Source organism: Littorina saxatilis, linkage group LG3 (assembly GCF_037325665.1).
Source record: "Littorina saxatilis isolate snail1 linkage group LG3, US_GU_Lsax_2.0, whole genome shotgun sequence".
NCBI classification, from domain to species: Eukaryota; Metazoa; Mollusca; class Gastropoda; order Littorinimorpha; family Littorinidae; genus Littorina; species Littorina saxatilis.
This window is the reverse complement of record NC_090247.1, coordinates 55565858-55588097: the sequence shown is the minus strand read 5'-3', so window position 1 is coordinate 55588097 and position 22240 is coordinate 55565858. Positions and strand designations below refer to the sequence as shown.

General features: G+C 43.6%; 1 protein-coding gene across 2 annotated transcripts; it reads left to right on the top strand.

Moving 5' to 3' along the window:
* Positions 1-2592: 2592 nt before the first annotated feature.
* On the top strand, positions 2593-20391 carry LOC138962714 (uncharacterized). 2 transcript variants are annotated; one of them, XM_070334643.1, is made up of 9 exons: positions 2593-2752; positions 5812-6078; positions 7959-8239; positions 9725-9839; positions 10887-11117; positions 14103-14233; positions 15175-15361; positions 17286-17459; positions 18340-20391. In XM_070334643.1, exons 2-9 carry the CDS (start codon positions 5836-5838, stop codon positions 18982-18984), a joined length of 2007 nt encoding a protein of 668 aa, XP_070190744.1. In that variant the 5' UTR covers positions 2593-2752; positions 5812-5835; the 3' UTR covers positions 18985-20391. The 2 variants fall into 2 exon arrangements, with proteins under 2 accessions (XP_070190744.1, XP_070190743.1); XM_070334642.1 differs by having other exon boundaries at positions 2745-2806.
* Positions 20392-22240: the final 1849 nt, after the last annotated feature.

Here is a 22240-nt window from a genome sequence, read left to right as displayed (position 1 = left end):
CTTGAAAATGCCATGGGCTCGTGTTAACAGTCACTATAAAAGTTCGCACGCAGGTAGTCTCTAACACAGTAATAAAAGTATCCCAGCGTCATGTGGAAAAAAGGTGTGAGAAAGACAAAGAACTGCCTATGTTTGTCTCTTGAAGCGATAAACACTGCTACCGTCTGTACCCCTACATTTTGCTCTTCTGCGTTATCGTACGACTGCTTTGGGGTGTTGTCAGTCCGATCTTCTGCCTCCAAAACCATTTGAAACGTGAGAAGTTTCAGAGTCAAAGTTGCTGCTATCGTGTTTCATTATGAGCAGGAAAGTTTAGCGTTATTCCACCGTCATGTGTTAAAAAAAAAAAAATTAAAAAAAAGACATGTGTGCTTGGACGGGTTTTTGTGGCTATTATGTTTTTTTTGTTTTTATTTGTTGGCATATTTCAATGAGAAGATAAGCACATCCGATATTTCAATAAATCTTTTGACAAACATCCGTCATTCAAAGTCAAATTGTCTTATAAAAACAAATTCAGGTTTATATTTTGAAGTTTAAGATGATGAAGAGTTTCATACTTCTCATAATTGTCAACGAGTAAAAAGCGCTGCAATGGCCGCAATCACACGAGCAGGCGCTGTGTGAAATGTAAGAAGGCTGTATATTACAACAACAACAAATTAAAAAAACTAAAATAAAAAAGGACGAAAAAAGACTGGAAAAAATATGTGTTCCATGATGGATGATCTACACTGCTCGTAAACCTGGGAACTAATGTAAAGGTTTCAGTTCAACTCTGCGTGACGATGCATCAACGTCCAACGTCCATGTACGGAAGTAAGCTTTTGGGCAAGGTCAAGGTCATTGCAACATGTATTCTCAACTTGCAATGGCGTGCAGTCCCTGATAAATGAAACTCAGTGAGACGAATTCTTATTACCCGGCTAAAGCCGGTAATGTTCGAGAACTGTGTCCAACATTAAGGAAAGGTATTGCAAGGTTCCACGCTTTGTCTAAACCTAAGTTATTAATTTCGTGTCTTTGTTGTAAGTTTAATTTCGTGGTCTTGTGTCTTTGGTCTAAATCTACTTTAGTATTTGTTTGTCTTTGGTCTAAATCTGATTTAGTAGTTTTGAGTTTTGGGTTTTAAAGTATACTTTACTAGTTTTGTGTCTGTGCTCGAAATCTAATTTAGCAGGTGTGATTCTTTGGTCTAAGCCTTTGATTCCCTTTGTAGTGGTTTCGTTTTGCCTTTTGCACAAAACTAATCTGATTTTCTCCTCACTCCCTGGGCGTGCTTCCACATGCACTGGAACGCACACAAACCGTCTTGACTTTCTTTGATGTCGTTTTGGGCGGAGAGAGTCTTGAGTGCGAGCATTTGGTGCAGCTAAGTCTGTGTGCATACATGTTGTAAGCTGTGCACAGACAAAGGCGAACACAAGAACCCTCTGTCTTAGAATTGTCCCCGCCCCCCCCCCCCCCCCCCCCCTTTTCTGAAAAGGCCAATGAATTAAAGTAAGACATTTGTGAATACAAAAAAAATGGCTGCAGAAGAATGATTTTTTTAAATTTTTTATCTATATTTGTTCAGTCTCTCTTCATGGTAGACTTTTCCTTGAAAAAAAATGTAAATGTATATATATATTTTTTTAATAAAAATTTGAATAACAAGAAAACAAAAATAATGTCGATGGTGGTGCAGAGTTGGTTACAAATTATGGGATCGTGATGATGTGAATATAACACAAATTACGTCTTTTCTGGTAGAGGACTACACAACACTCGTTGCCTGTGCGCTGTCAGATGTCAGTCAAAAGCGACCCACCTTACAACATGGTTGGTGTGGAGAAACAGAAACGCCTGAACGGAATGCTTCCGAAACCTTTTAGGACATAACATAATTCTCGTTAAGACACGAGCTCTGTGGTTCGTTGAGGTTTTAATTGTATCGTTTTTTTTTTACTTTTTTTAATATCATTTTTTGTTTGTCACGTCCTTTTCCAGTGTTTCATAACTCATGAAAACAAGAAATGTTGTGTCAGAGTAAACATGGTCGGCTTTGCCAGGTTTTAATTATATCATTTTTCTATTTCTTAATTTTTTAATGTTATTATTTTTGTGTGAAACCGGTCTTCGTTTTTTTTCCCCCGGTGTTTAATAAATCATGATTAAAAATAAATGTGTTGTCACGTTCTTTTCCGGATTGTAATACATCCTCAAAACAAGAAATATTGTGTCAGGGTAAACATGGTCGGTTTTGCCTTTTTTGATTCTGCATATACAAACAGCCGTTTAAGAAAAAGTAAAAAAAAAAAATAAATGTTTGTATGTTGATGTTGTTTTTGTTTGTGTTTTTAATTTTTTTTTTATCGCAGATTGACTGTCAGTTCAATACCAATACCAGGCGTAGGCTACTTCAATGGCAAATTGAGCGGCCTATCAGTGTAAATGTAACCAATTTCACCGGAGTCGAGTTCAAGTTGTAAGAAACCGACTTGCGTGCAGCTGTGTTTTGCCGTGTCGACAGGGTGGTTCACCAGACAGTGGATCAAGTCGACAAGGAGGGAGGGGGGGCAGGGCTAGGGGCACAAAGGATGGATACAGGAACAAAAGACAAGTTAAGACGATGTCAACACGCGACAAGGAGATGACAGAAAGCCTGCAGCGCGAGTGACAAGGGTTTTCTATCAGCTGGCGCTATTACGCTTTTCCCACCTACGCACACGTCACCCCCCGACGAAGATCTTTCACATTAGTCGCAGAGTTGGTGAGTGGATGTCATGTTTGCTTGTCTGTCTGTCAGTCTGCATTGTTTTGAAAGGTTCAGTATTGCGTTTTTTTACATTTTTGTCTGGGGTTTGTTTAATATTGCTTTGTTGTTGCTCTCTCTCTCTCTCTCTCTCTCTCTCTCTCTCTCTCTCTCTCTCTCTCTCTCTCTCTCTCTCTCTCTCCGGTAGCTCAATTGGTAGAGCATTGGATTTGTGATCAAAAGGTCGCAGGTTCGAATTCGGGCCGACGGGCGCAGTGGTGTGTGGTGGTAAGACGTCGGCCTCCTTATCGGGAGCTCGTGAGTTCGAATCCCGGTCGCTGCCGCCTGGTGGGTTAAGAGTGGAGATTTTTCCGATCTCCCAGGTCAACTTATGTGCAGACCGGCTAGTGACTTTCTTCGTGTGTACACGCAAGCAGAAGACCAAGTGCGCACGAAAAAGATCCTGTAATCCATGTCAGAGTTCGGTGGGTTATAGAAACACGAAATCGGCCCGAAATCGGCGTATGCTGCCTGAATGGCGGGGTAAAAACGGTCATACACGTAAAAATCCACTCGTGCTAAAAACATGAGTGAACGTGAGAGTCTAAGCCCATGAACGAAGAAGAAGAAGAAGAAGAAGAATTCGGGCCGGGACGGACACGGGTCAACTTTATGTGCAGACCCAGAGACGGAGGCCATGTCCCACCCCCGTTAAAAGACCTTGGTCACTCTGCCGTAAATGCAGATGGCTGATACCACCTAAACACGCATACACTTGTGTACTTCGTCAAAAGCCGCGAGGGCGTAAACACTCGAATCATATAACCCATATCTTGTCCTTAAGAGGTGAAATATTTAGCCTGTAGGACATAAAGCATTCTTTCTTTCTTTGTGTTTTTTTTCGTGCTTTCTTTCAGGTCTGTCTGTCCGTGTGTCTGTGTGATTTAAATCTCAGTACTCCTTGAGTGTTTATAGTTTCGGGGTTGTGTGCACGCAAGGTCTGTCCGTCTATCTGTCTAATTTAAGTTTTAATTAAAATGTTGATTTTTTGTAGTTCCGTATTTCTGGCTCATTCCTAAAATCAAAAATTCTACGGTTGCTGCATGATGCCTCTAATTCTATCGTTGTCTTTGCTTATTATAATGATGAAAGTGACTGAGATAGCGAAAGGTATCACGTTGCTCTCTCTCTCTATCTCTGTCTCTCTCTGTCTCTCTCTCAGTCTCTCTCTCTCTCTCTCTCTTTCTCTCTCTTACTCTCTCCCTCTCTCTCTCTCTTTCTGCTCCGCGCGCGCATGTTTGTGTGTGTGTGTGTGTGTGTGTGTGTGTGTGTGTGTGTGTGTGTGTGTGTGTGTGTGTGCGTGTGTGTTTGTGTGTCAGTGTGTCTGTGTATGTTTGTGCGTGCATGTATGTTCTTCTTTTTTTCATCCCAACTCCTTGCACGCACATGGCAAATCTGACCATGTCAGTGACGAAACTAACTGAGATTAAGTGTGAAAAGGCTTGTTCTGTGTCCTTCGAGTCGTTTTATTTGATATAGATGTATCGCCTGTCAGTGTCACTGAATTTTGTCTTGAGAGGAATAGATGGTTTATGTTTTAAAGGCACAGTCCTTCCCGTGTGAACGATTAGACTCATCATCCAGGGGCGGGGATGTAGCTCAGTCGGTAGCGCGCTGGATTTGTATCCAGTTGGCCGCTGTCAGCGTGAGTTCGTCCCCACGTTCGGCGAGAGATTTATTTCTCAGAGTCAACTTTGTGTGCAGACTCTCCTCGGTGTCCGAACACCCCCGTGTGTACACGCAAGCATAAGACCAAGTGCGCACGAAAAAGATCCTGTAATCCATGTCAGAGTTCGGTGGGTTATAGAAACACGAAAATACCCAGCATGCTTCCTCCGAAAACGGCGTATGGCTGCCTAAATGGCGGGGTAAAAAACGGTCATACACGTAAAATTCCACTCGTGCAAACAACACGAGTGTACGTGGGAGTTTCAGCCCACGAACGAAGAAGAAGAAGAAGAAGAAGAAGAAGAAGAAGAAGAAGAAGAAGAAGAAGAAGAAGAAGAAGAAGAAGAAGAAGAAGACTCATCATCTCAGATTTTGCCAGGCTTTTTCATAGCGGACAAGAACATCTGTTCATTCAAGATGGACGCCGGGACGCATGCCAAAAACTAATAATCATCATTGCTTCTTATGCAGAGTGACAGTTTGATAAAAAAAAGGTCACATATTCTCACTCAGCGTACAAAGAACGTTGTTGATTTGTTTGTGTATGTGTCCACGTGAAGAAAAAAAAAGAAAAAAAAATTGACATGACACTACTTAGTGACAGTATTTCGAAACAGTTGTTGCGTACATTTTAGGGGGCCCGGTAGCTCAGTTGGTAGAGCACTGGACTTGTGATCGGAAGGTCGCAGGATCGAATTCGGGCCGGGACGGACACGGGTCAACTTTATGTGCAGACCCAGAGACGGAAGCCATGTCCCACCCCCGTGTCATCACAATGGCACGTAAAAGACCTTGGTCATTCTGCCATAAGTGCAGGTGGCTGAATACACCTAAACACGCAGACACCTGGGTAGCGCGACTCCGTTGCTGCTAGCTTTCCACTGGGAGGAAGCGACCCGAATTTCCCAGCGATGGGACAATAAAGTAATGAAAATGAAAATGAAATGAAAGTGAAAGGACGCATCAACATGTCTCGCCAGATCCGAGCCGGTTTGTTTTCACGGGAAGGATTGTGCCTTTAACCAGGGGGTTGTGTGAAAATGGGGATAAACCTATCCGCTTCTGATCTGAAATATGTCCTGCTCGAGCTGAAATGTTTCTATTTGTGATTGTGTATCTGTCTGTCTGTCAGCCAGTGAGTCAGTGAATCAAACAATCAGTCAGTCAGTCAGTCAGTCACTGAGACGTCAGTCAGTCAGTCAGTCAGCCAGTCAGTCAGTTAGTGAGTGAGTCAGCCTGTCTATCTGCCAGCTGTCTGTCTGTCTATCTATCTATCTTGCTTACAGCATACGTATATCTTTATTTTGTTCACATCCACCCATTTAACACCAGTGTCTTTTCTCGTTCAGCCCTTCCCGCAGTAGACAGCAGGCATGTTTCTCACACTTACCGACCGGTTGGCATTCAGAGGCCTTTCTCTGGCACTGGTCATGGTCAGTGTCTTGGTGCCAGAATCAGCCAGCCAGGGCACGGAGCTGTACCTGGAAGCGGTCAACAGCGGTGGTCATCACATGATAGTGACCAGGTCGACGGCTAGAAACGGAGTGGCGGTCAGTCTCAGACCCGGGGCCCCTCTAAAGCTCGCCTTCTGTGTCAGGGAGAAGACCATCATTCAGGTACGCGTGCTCTCATCTTTCAGAATGAATAGATAACCAAGAACCTATAGTCCTAGCATATAACCACGTTATGTCCCAAATAGATAACCAAGAACCTATAGTCCTAGCATATAACCACGTTATGTCCCAAATAGTCACCAGTTCTGGGGACAGAAAAACCAAGTTAGCATAGCATAGCTTAGCAGTTGGCTATTGGAATGTTTAATTATTTACAAAATAAAACGTTACATTTACATTTTGTTTTGTCAACAATGAAACGTTTTTGTCAATAATTAAACGTTTTTGTCAATAATTAAACGTTTTTGTCAATAACTAAACGTTTTTGTCAATAATTCAATAATTAAACGTTTTTGTCACAATAATTAAACGTTTTTGTCAATAATTAAACGTTTTTGTCAATAATTAAACGTTTTTGTCACAATAATTAAACGTTTTTGTCAATAATTAAACGTTTTTGTCAATAATTAAACGTTTTTGTCAATAACTAAACGTTTTTGTCAATAATTAAACGTTTTTGTCAATAATTAAACGTTTTTGTCAATAATTAAATTTTTGTCAATAATTAAACGTTTTTGTCAATAACTAAACGTTTTTGTCAATAATTAAACGTTTTTGTCAATAATTAAACGTTTTTGTCAATAATTAAACGTTCCAGTTAACTACAATTCCTGTGTTTTGATTCTGAATTTTGGAACATTAGCAGTCTATCTGGTTTAGGATGTTCTACAAATCTTTCAATGAACACTTCACTTCGAAAAGAGGTTGAGGCTGGCACGAAGCCTAGTAGTTAGGACGTCGACGGGGCGGGGATGTAGCTCAGTCGGTAGCGCGCTGGATTTGTATCCAGTTGGCCGCTGTCAGCGTGAGTTCGTCCCCACGTTCGGCGAGAGATTTATTTCTCAGAGTCAACTTTGTGTGCAGACTCTCCTCGATGTCCGAACACCCCCCCCCCCCCCCCCCCCGTGTGTACACGCGCAAGCACAAGACCAAGTGCGCAACGAAAAAGATCCTGTAATCCATGTCAGAGTTCGGTGGGTTATAGAAACACGAAAATACCCAGCATGCTTCCTCCGAAAACGGCGTATGGCTGCCTAAATGGCGGGGGTAAAAAAACGGTCATACACGTAAAATTCCACTCGTGCAAAAAACACGAGTGTACGTGGGAGTTTCAGCCCACGAACGCAGAAGAAGAAGAAGGACGTCGACCATCCGTAGGAAACATGGGGTTCGAATCCCGGCCGCGCCTGGTGAGATATATTTCCGATCTCCCAGGTCAACTTGTGTGGAGACCTGCTAGTGCCTTATCCCCTTTCGCGTGTACACGCAAGCACAAGACCAAGTTCGCTCAATGAAGATCCTCCTTTTATTCGAACTACTCAGTCACATACTGCGGAACTCACACCAGATTATTATGCTATAATGCTGGAAGTCGTCCGCTTTTGAGACGTCTGAGTTATGTATTATATTCCTTTTCTTTTGTAAGTTGGGACGTGGCAAATGAGGGGATTTTTTGGGAGAGCGCTGCATTTCTATTACTTTTAATTCCGTACCGGCAATGTTGCGTTTGAGTGTATATGTTTTGACCGGAACATCAAAGCTAACTCCTGTCGAACACTTGGCAATGAAATAATCTATTTCTGTATTCTCCCACTCTTCTGACCACTCTTGTGTGCTTGGCTGGAGTGAATGTTTCCTAACCGCAATGTCAAGGCAAACACTTGGGCAATAACATATTCTGTGTTCTGTATTCTCCCACTCTTCTGACCACCCTTGTGTGCTTGGCTGGAGTGAATGTTTCTAACCGCAATGTCAAGGCCAAAACTTGGGCAATAACATATTCTGTGTTATCTCACTCTTAACTGCCCCCCCTCCCCAAACAGGTACGGGAAGTCCTTTATTCCAACGACGGTCAGAGCGAGATGGTGGTGGTGGCGGTGGACAGCACCCCCCTGGGCACCTTCCTCACCCCCACCCAGTCCGACTGGGGCCGCCTCTGGAACGTCTTCATCCCCAGTCCCCCCATGCCCCGCACCCTCGCCCTCTACCCGGGGTGGCATAGTCTACGGGTGGTTACCCTCCTGCCGTCTGACGGGGTGGAGTTGGACTCGGTGCGGGTGTGGTTCAGCGACGCTGGGTTGACGAAAGAGATGGTGGAATGCAGGTTGGTTTAAACACAAACTTTATTCAATTTTAATATCGTGACATGTACAATATGGGGCGGGGAAATATAGCTCAGTCGGTAGCGGCGATGGCTTCAAAACCAGTTGTCTCTATCGGCGAGGGTTCGATCCCCACATTCGGCGAGGGATTTATTTCCCAGAGTCAAGTTTGTGCAGACTCTCCTCGGTGTCCGAACATCCCCGTGTGCACGCACGCAAATCTGATCCTTATCTGGCATTTATAATCCTTACTCAAACATAGCGCTTATAATGAGCGAATCCCTGTGAACACATAACACAAGTAAGCACAATGGCGGACAAAATCGAAATACACATTTCAGAATATTAGTCTAATGCCAACAGAAAAGCAAGATACAAAAACAAAACAAAAGAGTGTGGGTGGTAATACAGAAAGTGGTACTTAAAAAAGGACAACCAGAGAACCGAAAATAAGCAGACAGAAAAGAAAAACAAGTCGCGTAAGGCGAAAATACAACATTTAGTCAAGTAGCTGTCGAACTCACAGAATGAAACTGAACGCATTGCAACGCAGCAAGACCGTATACTCGTAGCATCGTCAGTCCACCGCTCCCAGCATAGGCAGTGAAATTGACAAGAAGAGCGGGGTAGTAGTTGCGCTGGGAAGGATAACACGCTTTTCTGTACCTCTCTTCGTTTTAACTTTCTGAGCGTGTTTTTAATCCAAACATATCATATCTATATGTTTTTGGAATCAGGAACCGACAAGGAATAAGATGAAAGTGTTTTTAAATTGATTTGGAAAATTTAATTTTGATAATAATTTTTATATATTTAATTTTCAGAGCTTGTTTTTAATCCGAATATAACATATTTATTTGTTTTTGGAATCAGCAAATGACGGAGAATAAGATAAACGTAAATTTGGATCGTTTTATAAAAAACATATTTTTTTACAATTTTCAGATTTTTAATGACCAAAGTCATTAATTAATTTTTAAGCCACCACGCTGAAATGCAATACCGAAGTCCGGGCTTTGTCGAACATTACCCAACCAAAATTTCAACCAATTTGGTTGAAAAATGAGGGCGTGACAGTGCCGCCTCAACTTTCACGAAAAGCCGGATATGACGTCATCAAAGACATTTATCAAAAAAATGGAAAAAAAAACGTTCGGGGATTTCATACACAGGAACTCTCATGTCAAATTTCATAAAGATCGGTCCAGTAGTTTAGTCTGAATCGCTCTACACACACACACACACACACAGACACACACACACACGCACATACACCACGACCCTCGTCTCGATTCCCCCCTCTACGTTAAAACATTGAGTCAAAACTTGACTAAATGTAAAAAGAGAAAAAAGGAAATACGGAGCGCCAGTATTTGGGAAGAGAGAATCTGATGACAGTAATACCGAGTGCACAGAAGACACACACACACACAATAAATCGAGGCATAAACTATGAATCAAATCAAGGACAAAATGCATGAATGCAGGTTGCAGTGTACCCCGGTACCGTCCTTACCTGCCGTGTCCACCCCTCTGTGGCTTCAGGGCACGGCTGGACAGGAAAGCTACCCGAGCCAGTGCGCTGAGGAGGATAACGTCAAGGTAGGGGGGTATTGGTCATAATTATTTGATCGGTGTTATAGTTTGGGTTAAGGTGTTGATGCAGTATCTCAAAATGAGGCTAAGCAATTTGTTGAAAGTTGTTGGAAATATGGTCAATTCTAAATGTTTGAATAATAATAATAATAATAATAATAATAATAAATGAGCATTTATATAGCGCAACATCATAACTTTACAATTATGCTCTTTGCGCTTTGGTACATAACGAATCACGGCTTCGCAAGTACCTATCTACCATGCGGGTATATATAGGAGTTGCTGCAGTATATCAAAAATTAATGAGGTTAAGCAATTTTTTGGGACATTGTTAGCAAACTTGAAGGAAACATGGTCAATTCTAAATGTTTGAATGTTTGATACATAACGAATCACGGTTTCGCAGGTAGCCTACCTATCTACCATGCGGGTATATCCGAGTTGATACAGCAGTATTTTTCAAAATGAGGTTAAGCTTAAAAATTAAGGTTTGGTTAGAAGTTCTTAGCGGGCTTTAGACAAATAATTATGCTCAGTTTTAAATATTTAAATTCTGTTTGATAACGAATCGCGGTTTCGCAGGTATCTATCTACCTTGGGGATATAATTATATCCGAGTTGCTGCAGTATTTCATGATGACGTTAAGCTTTAAGATTTTGTTGGAAATTGTTGGCGGACTTGAAGGAAATATGGTCAGTTTTAGATGTTTAAATTCTGTTTGGTACATAACTAATTACTGTTTTGCAGGTACCGATCTACCATGCGGGTATATCCAAGTTTCAAAATGAGGTTAAGCTTAAGATTGGTTGGAAGTTGTTTGTGGATTTGAGAGAAATATGCTCAGTTTAAAATGTGCGAATTATGTTTCGTACATAATTATAACGAATCACGGTTTCGCAGGTACCGATCTACCATGCGGGTATATCCGAGTTTCAAAATGAGGTTAAGCTCAAGATTGGGTAGGATCGACGTTGTTAGCAGATTTGAAGGAAATAATGGTCAATTCTAAATGTTCAAGTTCTGTTTGATAACGAATCACGGTTTCACAGGTACCGATCTACCGTGCGGGTATATCCGAGTACACAGTGACGGCCAGTATGCCCAGGTACTCAAAATCGGCGTCCGCCAACCGCAGGGAGCCCAACACCACGCACTGTGCCTTCCTGTCGCACGTGCTATGGACGTTTGACCGACTGCCGCGTCGTCCTGCATCACGTGCACCGCTCCTGTCACTGTCTGTGCCAGGCGCCAGTCTCATTGTGTCCAGCAATAGTACGCCGGTGGGTGGGGTGTAGTGATTGTTAGTTTCCGTTTATCTGTCTGTCAGAATGGCATTGTACGCACGCGCGCACGCACGCAAGATTGCACGCATGCGCGAGCACATACACACACCCACACACACGAGGGCGCGCGCGCACGCATGCACACACACACACACGCACGCACTGCAATCACGCAGGTATATATTTGTGTTCATAATGTTGTGCCCCACCTGTTTTTTTAATACCACTCAACAACTCAAGGTGTTATCTTTGTTACTGCTGCTGCTGCTGCTGCTGCTGCTGCTGCTGCTGCTGCAGATAAAGCAAATTTTGAGTCACCGATGAGGTAAACAGTCCCAAAGAGTCCGGAGGTTGGCTCAAAATACTAATAATTGACGACAAAAACAAAAAAAAATCCCTTGCACGCCGATCTATTGGTGTCTTAAGTAGACAAACAAATAAATGGCGATGACGAAAATAATGAAGACTTATCCGATGCTTAATTTTCGAACGAAACGTTAGCAGTCTCTCTGTTTTCGGAGCACAGAAAGGAAGACCAACAGAAGAAGAGAGACGCGTGAGCTGCATTAGAAGGACCCGGAAGTATCTGCTTTCAAAAACAGTTCTCATGAGGCTATGGGGACATTTTCTAACTAAACATAGCTCTTACTTTAGAAATCGTGCTCCCTTGGGAAAAGCAGTGATCTGGTGGGCGCCAGACTTACTGACGACCTGAATGTACTATGCCTTGTACTGTACTACAAACATTGATACTGCGTGATTTGTCATGTGATTGGTCTGAGTATGTAAAAAGTACACTTCGCCCTTTGCGTAAAGAAAGGCTTTAAAGCTGTGGTCTATTTATGACTTTCCGGGGCTACGAGGTTGAAAAATAGGGATACAATCATGTACAGAATTCTGTACAGCAAACCCTACCCGATAATCAAACAGGATTGAAAATGTTAGGGCTAATTTCTTAGCCCTATAAAAACTGTTATGCAAACCCGAAGGTTTCCATGAACATACAGACAATCGGAAACCACCAGACCCCATCACAAACAGACTTCTACAATACACCGGTGTTGACTTAAAGGCCAACAACTCGGGTGCAGAGTCTGCTGTGAAAGGAGCGGCAGCCTCCCCTGTCACACGATTTCGGGTAGTGTTTGCTGTACAGAAATCTGTACATGATTTTGTCCCTATTTTTCAACCTCGTAGCCCCGGAAAGTCATAAATAGACCACAGCTTTAAACTAAAGAGACATCTGTTCTTGTGTAAACTGTTCTGCTCAGTATTCATGTAATTGGTCTATGCATGTAAACATTACACTTCGCCCTTTGCTTAAAGGCTGCCATATTCGTAGCGTTCATTAATTAATTCATATTGTTTACATGTGCCAATAATGTTATAAAACTGTACCTAAGGGGATATAATAACGATTGGCTGTAGCCTAGCTTTCGAACACAGAAAAAAATATTTCAGTATTGCAAAGTGGTGTTGATAGTCAGTGTCGAACAGTCTCAAACGCCATCTTTGGTTTACGAAACGTCACGAAGTGACGTCAACGGTCTAAAAATAGCCCAAGTCCTGGAGAACTGTTGCTAAACAATGCAATAAAGAATTAATTATTTCTCGTTTACAATTGGTAAGGACTTCAAACCTAAAACTTTGCAGGAAGCTTAATTTATACATCCCCGCAACGATGGGAAAAGCCCTGGAAGTAATTACACTAATTAAATAGGACTATGTCAGGCTTTAAAGAAAGGCTTAAAGTAACATCTGTTCTGCTCATTATTTCAGATCTGCTCAGGCTTCAAGATGGTGGCTTTAAAACAAAATTCGTTCATTAAAAAAAAATCCAACTCTGCACAAAAAGCGGTCAGGCTGTTGAAATTTGGCATGCGACCAAGTTGATGGATTGCCTTACTCCGTGTGAAAGCCTGGAGAGATCTGGGGGCCCGGTAGCTCAGTTGGTAGAGCACTGGACTTGTGATCGAAAGATCGCAGGTTCGAATTCGTGCCGGGACGGACACGGGTCAACTTTATGTGCAGACCCAGAGACGGAAGCCATGTCCCACCCCCGTGTCATCACAATGGCACGTAAAAGACCTTGGTCATTCTGCCATAAGTGCAGGTGGCTGAATACACCTAAACACGCAGACACCTGGGTAGCGCGACTCCGTTGCTGCTAGCTTTCCACTGGGAGGAACCGACCCGAATTTCCCAGCGATGGGACAATAAAGTAATGAGAAATGAGAGAGAGAGAAATGAGATCTGAGATGGTACGCAGAAAGGTTTCACGAGAACAGATGCCCCTTTAAAAGCTTTTCTTTGCGCATGGAGGACTGTGCCTTTAACATAAGTAAGCCCCTGCCACAAACCGCCACACAATTTGTCGATAGTATTGGCTATTCTTCTGCTTACGTCAAGCTTTGAGTGTCTCGTTCCGCCTATTATATGACGTGTTCATTTTAATGTCTCCAAAGTCTTTCTGTCTGCCTGTGCGCGGTAGTAATTAATCTATTTTCGTTAAATGTGATCACATGTTAAGATATTTTTATATTCAGAATTTGATGAAGAATACGATGCAATCAATTTTAAATCGGTTGGCGAAAAATCGATTTTAATGACAACTTTAATGAGCTAACTCATTAATTAAGTTTTAAGCCTCCACGCTGAAAGGAGAGCGTGACAGTGCCCCCTCAACTTTCACAAAAAGCCGGATATGACGTCATCAAAGACATTTATATTAAAAAAAAGGACAAATGTTTTGGGGATATCATACTCAGGAACTCTCATGTAAAGTTTCATGAAGATCGGTCCGGTAGTTTCGCTGTACACACACACACACACACATATATATAATTAATACATACATACATACACTACGACCCTCATCTCTATTCCCCCTCTATGTTAAATCATTTAGTCAAAACTTGACTAAATGTAAAAACAAACAAAACACAATGATGCTTTTACGCATGAATGATTGTTCTCTCTCAGGTGTTCCGAGTGGAGTTCCTTCTTCAAGGTCGCTCCAAAGGTCACGTGGATGCGGACATTGGTTCCATACTGACCGTCCGAATGGTGAAGTCGTCTGCTCAGATTTGGATTCGGTGCACTTACAAGGGCAGGTAGGATGAAGTTGTGATCTTTGCGATCTCTGCATTTCTGTTCGTCTGTCTGTCTTGCTGTCCATCTGTCTGTCTTCCCGTCAGTCCGCACGTCTGTCTGTCTGTCTCTGTTTGTCTCTGTCTTGGTCTCTGTCTCGCCCTCGCTCTCTGTCTCAAACTCAAATTATATGCCTGTCTGCCTGTCTGCCTGTCTGTCTGTCTGTCTGTCTGTCTGTCTGTCTGTCTGTCTGTCTGTCTGTCTGTCTGTCTGTCTCTCTCTCTCTCTCTCTCTCTCTCTCTCTCTCTCTCTCTCTCTTCTTGTCAGATACTGCTCAAGGTTATAAATTGTATATAATTATACACCCTGGTCCATTATAAAAATGTGCATTAAATTGCTTTCGCTGATTGCAAGCGGATGTCACTTGTTTTATGTCGTTTACGAGTTTGTCTGCACTTCTATCTATCTATATATATATATATATACGACTTGTGTCTGTCTGTGTGTCTGTGTGTCTGTTCGCGATGCACGGCCAAAGTTCTCGGTCGATCTTTTTCAAATTTGGAGACCGTATTCAGCTACACTCCGGACACAACCTCATCGATGAGATATTTCAACACGTGCTCTCGGCGCGCAGCGCTGAACCGATTTGGGTTTTTCTGTAGATCCACTATATCCATTCCCAGTAACTCTTCCTTATCTTCTCCAGTGTTTTGTTTTGCGCGTTTATCTCCCTTCCTTCGTGTGGCGTCAATCCATATTCCCGTTACTACGTTACTATTTTAAGAAGGTCACTGCACATTACTATTTTTAGATCTCCCTTCCTTCGTGCAGCCTGGTATTCGGCTCTACTTCTTCCCGGCGAAGCCGGTACCCGGCGAAGCGGGTAATCATCTAGTAATATATATGTCTTTTTAAAAATAAAAACAATTGTATTTACAATTTTGTCCTTGTCGCACCGCAGGCTGGGCCGGCTGCGATCGCTACCGAAGGCGGCGGTGAATCCAGGTCAGATTGAGCATAAGCTGCGTTTCCCGGACTTCACGTGGCGAGAGAACGACGCCAACCTGCTGCTGCTAGAGTTCTACTCTTCCCTGGATGTGCACATCACGCAGCTGACGCTGGAGCGTAGGCCTATGAAGGGAGAAACGGTCAGCGCTGCATTTGGCCGGATTCATAGGCCAGAAATTACCCCCGAAAGCGACGTATGGCTGCCTAAATTGCGCGGGGAAAAAAACGGTCATACACGTAAAAACACACTCGTGCAAAAACCACGAGTGTACGAGGGAGTTTCAGCCCATGAACGCAGAAAAAGAAGAAGTCGATAGGCCAGAAACGCAGTCGGTCAACTGCAACCGAACGAATGAAATGTAGTACGGGCTGAGGTGCACGAGAAAGTTACCGACCTGGAAGGAACCAGTCGCGGTGTTGGATTGGTTAAAATTGAGATTTGTTGTGATTTCAACCAATCAGGCCCCGCGGTTTGTTCTCGCCCGTTTGGGTGGCACCCACTTTCGCTTCGTGCCCTGGTCAGTAGTGACGAAAAAGAACCCTGCTAACGATGGCAGTTGGAAGTCGTGTGGCAGCTCAATTGGCTGCATTGACCCCAGGTCATCTACCTAAAAAAAAACCACTCTATAAACGTCAGTATATGAAACTGACTCGATCTGGAGCATTCTGATCAGTCATCACTCGATCAACGGCTATCGCCAGTTATCTCTCTGACCGGACGCTACAGTCCTACCCGAATCTATCAAAACAAAAATACAGAGTTATCTCCCATAATGTTTTTCGCGAGCACTGATCTAAATTTGAGATCAGTGTTCGCGAGACGAAAATGATTGCAGATTGGCCGACTTCGACAGTGATCTCCGTTCTGTTCTTCACAGTTATGATAAAGACATCGTTCTAAGGTCAAAACAAGTCGAAATGTTGGGACTGCCGCCGGAAGGAGACCGTAATATATGGTTTCATCACTGTCAACTGGTTACAGAAAAAATCGTCTGTTCCAGTGAGCGCCGAAACCAAACGGTTGATTATCACGTGACACTTTTGCCATATTTAGAGTTGTTTGCACAGTAAATACAGCCGCGAAAAATAGCTCGCTTGAAACTGTCTTACATATCAATTCCTTTGTAATTTAAAAATTACAAAACACCATGAAAACTCATTATCGACGATCGCGAATCTGCTTATATCAATAATACATTACAAAAAGCTCTAAATATGTAAACAAAAAAAAATATATCAAATCGGTTTCCTTGCCAGACAAGGAAGCTCAAGGCATCCTGTCAGGGAGAGAATGAGCCGAACTCATTTTGACCTGAGGTCAGGATGGATCTGGAGGCAATACAGGCCCAAAATATGTCACACAACTGACAAAACTTGTGAATAACTTTAGGTAACATTTCAACCACTACACAGCTGTCCTTCTAGTATCGTAGAAGGTAATCCCGACATACCCTTTATCTTTACCCTGAACAATATAAATCCGACGTTTATCATCCTTCTGAGAAGGGAGTCAATATCTCACCCTCGTTTTCTTGGCATCAAACAACTACAGTGGAACCTCCCTTTTACGACCTCAAAAAATCAGAGAAAATCAGGCCATAAAACACGGTTGGCCTAGTGGTAAGGCGTCCGCCCCGTGATCGGGAGGTCGTGGGTTCAAACCCCGGCCGGGTCATACCTAAGACTTTAAAATTGGCAATCTAGTGGCTGCTCCGCCTGGCGTCTGGCATTATGGGGTTAGTGCTAGAACTGGTTGGTCCGGTGTCAGAATAATGTGACTGGGTGAGACATGAAGCCTGTGCTGCGACTTCTGTCTTGTGTGTGGCGCACGTTATATGTCAAAGCAGCACCGCCCTGATATGGCCCTTCGTGGTCGGCTGGGCGTTAGCAAACAAACAAACAAAACAAGGCCATAAAAAGGCGGGAGTCTTAGATTGGAGGTAAATTTACAGAGGTTATGAACAGAACATTTGAAAAAGCGAGGTCTTAAAAAGGAGGAAGTCTTAAACTAGTCTTAAAAAGGGGGTTTCCACTGTAAGGACTAACGAATTCTCCTCCTGGCAGGTCCACACGGTGCACTGGTCACCCAGCCTGGTGGTGGAGGCGGTGGAGGTGGACTTCTGGTGGCGCAGACCAGAGACAATGCAACTGACGAACGGAGAGTCGCACGAAACGTGGGCCAAGGTGGACTTCTTCAGGATCTCCCTCAGCGTTCCTTGGAATGGCGGCTTTGCTCAGGTCTGTCTGATTTTTTGTCTTACTGCGATTGGTTTAAACAACATTTTATTCAAAATGCATGACATAAAACAACTGAAAATATGCAACTAGGACACGAACTCCAGCAAAAGCTTATTTTACCTGACCAAAACAATATACTATTTCACAAATCTTCAAGATGGTGGATATGACAATACTAAATCAGAAGAACAAATTGTGTGGGGTGGGGGATGGGGAACTACGAAAAAAAAAAGGGGAAGAACATACAGGCAACCAAAAGGAAAGACTAGAACTGCTGTTATTCTCGATCTGGGTTTTGCCCTTACTACTGCCTCCGTCCTAGACTAAATATTTTCATTGATAGACATACACGGCTCCATAGACTCCCAGATACGGACGTGCACTTGCTAACAGGCTTCCATGGTAATGCTAACAGGCCCAATGTATATGTTTTCTTTCTATTTTCAAGCCCATTCAACAGCTCAAGATCTTATCATCTCCATGGAATCTTAAACGGCAATGGATACAGCCTGAGTCATGTGGGTTGGGTTTTTTTTGTGAAAGAAGGATCAGAATAACAGACGAATATATACTGTCAACCGCGAAAGCAAGACTCAATTTTTATGACAACAGGTATACACGCTGTTACGCTTGTACTTTTTTTTTATAACTCGGTCAAAAAAGCGATCTGGCGTAAAGGCTCAAGGAAAGAAAACGAAAATAAAAGAGGACAAGAAAGAGGACTCGGTTATACACGACGTAAATAGCTATTAACGACCACCACCACTCATGAAAATTTGTCGGTATTGCTAAAAATGAGCATCCCCCCGACGACGAGAGTGCTATGTTTCTCTAACATTTGAGACGTGTCTTCCAACCCGTTTTCGATGTCTGTGTGCAGGTGTTAGTGATGTACCAGGACGGCAACGTTCGCCTGGCCCCCCGACCTCCACCCGGGGTGGACTGGATCCCCTTTGGCTCATCGATCATCGTAGGCCACAGTGACCCCATCAATGACCTCCGACCCTCAGCTCCGATCGCCGCCGTGACCTTTCACCCGGCCACCTTGCGCCTGAACGTGAAGTACCGCAACGGGGGGTCAGCAGTGCTGGTGTTGTCCACCACTCAGACCCTCACACAGCTGAAGGTCAGCGACATTCACACAGGCAACGTCGACGGTAGTCTGCCCTTTGCCACGCTAAGGTCCATGTACATCACGGACAGTAACTCCGACTGCGACTCGCTGCTGGTGGACGGCAAGAGTTACCGCCCCATCATGGACAGGTGGCGCTCTGTACAAGGCAGTTCTTTCTTCTTCTTCCGGCGCTGCGAGTCCCAGCATCTGACGCTGAGTCCTGACATCAGAATTGACGTCATCAAGACGTCACAAAACCAAATGACGTCAGGCCAGCGGTGGTGGCACTTATTTTCTCCGGGGAATCGACAGACTGTAAGACACTCTTCCCTTGCAAACAATCCTTACCGAATTGTCTCTCCCACCTCTAATCAAGGCGCTGGTGTTAGATCTACAAAACTGTCAAACTGAAATAGATTAGGTTAGAGTCAGTTGTAGTGAAATTGAGTCTTATTTCAATGTGAAAGACGGAACACCCCTTGAAGAAACGACCGCCAGTACCAAAGTAATGAAAGTTCTGTTTGAATCTCTTGAAACACTAGTCTGCATGAGCTTACTCATTTAGTACGTCATTGCATTCCGTCGTCAAAATAATAAGAAGAATGAGAAGAAAAAGAATAAGAAATTAGACATTTTTGATCAAATAAAACGATTCCGTGAAAACAGCAAAGTATAGACACAGGAGCGTCATCCGGTTCATGATGTCATAATGACGGCACTGAACACTAAGTACGTAACACTTACCAAATTGTAAATCCTGGTGATCGCGAGAGATTGAAAACGAACAAGGAAGTGGTATTTATAGCTGCATGAAACTTGAATCACAATTAAACATGGTGTTTGTCCTGAATTAGTTACCCGTCGCAGCTTGAAAAGACGTTTTCCGGAACTCTTGTAGTCAGGACTTTCGAGCGTTGTGGAAGAGTTGATCAGAAGAACGGGAGTCAAACAATAACATGTGGGCGACCAGTTCAAACCAGCAATCGCAGCAATGGGCGGTTCTGGTGAGGTTATGCCCCCTCTTTCTTTCGGCTGGTAACTGGCGCCGCCTCGCGGCAAGATCACACGAGAAAGGGAAAAAAAGCTTGCATTGGTCCCAAATAGCATATCGGTTTGGTAACAGTTCGTGTGTAAGTCGTGCATTTTATACGGTGAACAGACATTGTCGGTTCTGGTGAGGTTATACCCCTTCTTTCTTTCGGCTGGTAACTGGCGCCACCTCGCGGCAAGATCACAGGAGTTGTCTCGCGTTATCACCCCACTGAAGCGCTCATTATTACCACTTCAGTGCACTACTAATTATATGCGGGCTCATGCTCATATTCATTATCTCCACATGTCTGTTATCATTTGCTAACAGTGAGCATATTATAAATAACTCATGATAGTTGACTCCGATGTGTATGTTCATAAAGCAGCGTCCACGTCTGAGATGGCGAGCCAACTAGTTTAAAGGACAGTGACATTTAAAATGCCGAAATCTGACTGTACATAACTATGATATCGCTACCGTTGGCCTAGTGGAAAGGCGTCCGCCCCGTGATCGGGTCATACCTAAGACTTTAAAATTGGCAATCTCAGTAGTGGCTGCTCCGCCTGGCGTCTGGCATTATGGGGTTAGTGCTAGGACTGGTTGGTCCGGTGTCAGAATAATGTGACTGGGTGAGACATGAAGCCTGTGCTGCGACTTCTGTCTTGTGTGTGGCGTACGTTAAATGTCAAAGCAGCACCGCCCTGATATGGCCCTTCGTTAAGCAAACATACAAATGATTTCGCTTGTTGACTGAGAAAACAGTCAAATAATTTCTACAAACTTGATTTGTCCGTGTCAAATGAGTGTACGACACCATTTTCTGCTACATCTGTTTGTTCGTCATGGATGTGTGTGTGTGTGTGTGTGTGTGTGTGTGTGTGTGTGTGTGTGTGTGACGGTCAGTGTGTATTTGTGTGACGGTGTGTTTAGTGTGTGTGTGTGTCCTCGTGTGTGTGTGTGTGTGTGTGTGTGTGTGTGTGTGTGTGTGTGTGTGTGTGTGTGTTAGTGTGTGTGTGTGTGTGTGCGCGTGCATTCTCAAACTTTCAAGTCGCAGGAAGGGACGTTACTGCGTGATTCAATTCAGTAAGGGAAGTTTGAATTATTTCCCTTCAAATTATGATAACGCCTCATAATTGTCAGAATAAAGACATTTTTCCGTAAAGCGTGTTGTTAGCATTACATATAAGTACATAATATTAAGCATGGTATCTAAAACAAGTTGGCAATACAGCAAGGTGAAACAACTTGAACTGTCATAGGGATTACAGCAAGTCACGGGATTGATCCTCTGATCCTCTGCTGCTGTAAACTCACATGCCCACTGACACAACACACACACACACACACACACATCCGCCACGCACACACACACACACACCGGCACACACACACTCGCACACACACACACACACACACACACACACACAAGGCCGGCGATGGAATAGGAGGACACGGGTTTAAGCGGTGATATTTTCGTCAGGATTACGCCGCTTGTTCCAATTCAGTCCCCTGGTTTGAAACAGAAATAAACAGCACGCAACTGAGTAAACAAGAAGTAAATAAACAAAAAAGAAGGTGCAAAGGGCAACGCAAATACTTTTATTTTTTCCTTCAGACGCATAAACAAAAGTAAATCGGGCCACAAATGCAAAGGACAGCAGTTGTTTGTTTGTTTTTTAACTGCCTGTGTGGCGCACCGTCATGTGCGCATAGTCAGTAAACGTCTCTTCGTAACAACGCCAATGATTATATACACATGTCGGTTAAAACCACAGGTGCATGATAGGCTAACTAGCGTGCCCATACTTCGCAATCACAGGTGTGGGTAGTCAGTACAATGGCAGCAGCTGTTCTCTCTATGTGTCAGTTTATCTAAAGCTGTCTCTCTGTCTGTCTGTCTGTCTGTCTTTGTCTCTGTCTGTCTGTCTCAGTGTCTTTGTCTCTGTCTGTCTTTGTCTGTCTGTCTTTGTCTGTCTGTCTTTGTCTCGCGCTACACGTTGCGTGAAAGGAAAACAGGCCAAGTACTCGTCACAATGGGCAGAATATACCTGCGCAGTTTCAGCGGCACCGCGGACGACGCACGGCCTATCATTTATGCCGCGATAGGGATTATGACGAGTACTTGGCCTGTTTTCCTTTCATGCAACGTGTAGCGGGCTGGGATGATCTGCAGTGCGTCGTCGGTCCGGCTGCGGAAGTTAGGGCCTACATATAAAAAATTATGTGAGCGGAGCCCCTAATCCCTATCGCAGCATCAATAATATGCAGTGCGTCGTTTGTGCCGCTGAAACTGACTGCGCAGGTATATTCTGCCCTTAACTTGAATCGGCGTCACGCGCCCAAAGTTGAACTATCAGTCAGCAGCCTGCAGGCAAAACCAAGGTTTCATCTATGAATATGCCCGTCGTGCTGTTTTCTTTTCATTGTGTGTTGGATGAAAAACTCTTGAAATAAATCGTGACACGTGAACAAACGGTAGGCCTTAACAAAATTAATGTATACTTCATATGTAACAGCCCGTCGGCGCAGGACCGCGACATAAACACAGTTTAATTCACTGGCTGGGGCAGTTTGATCGAGAGAGAGAGAGAGAGAGAGAGAGAGAGAGAGAGAGAGAGACAGAGACGGAGACAG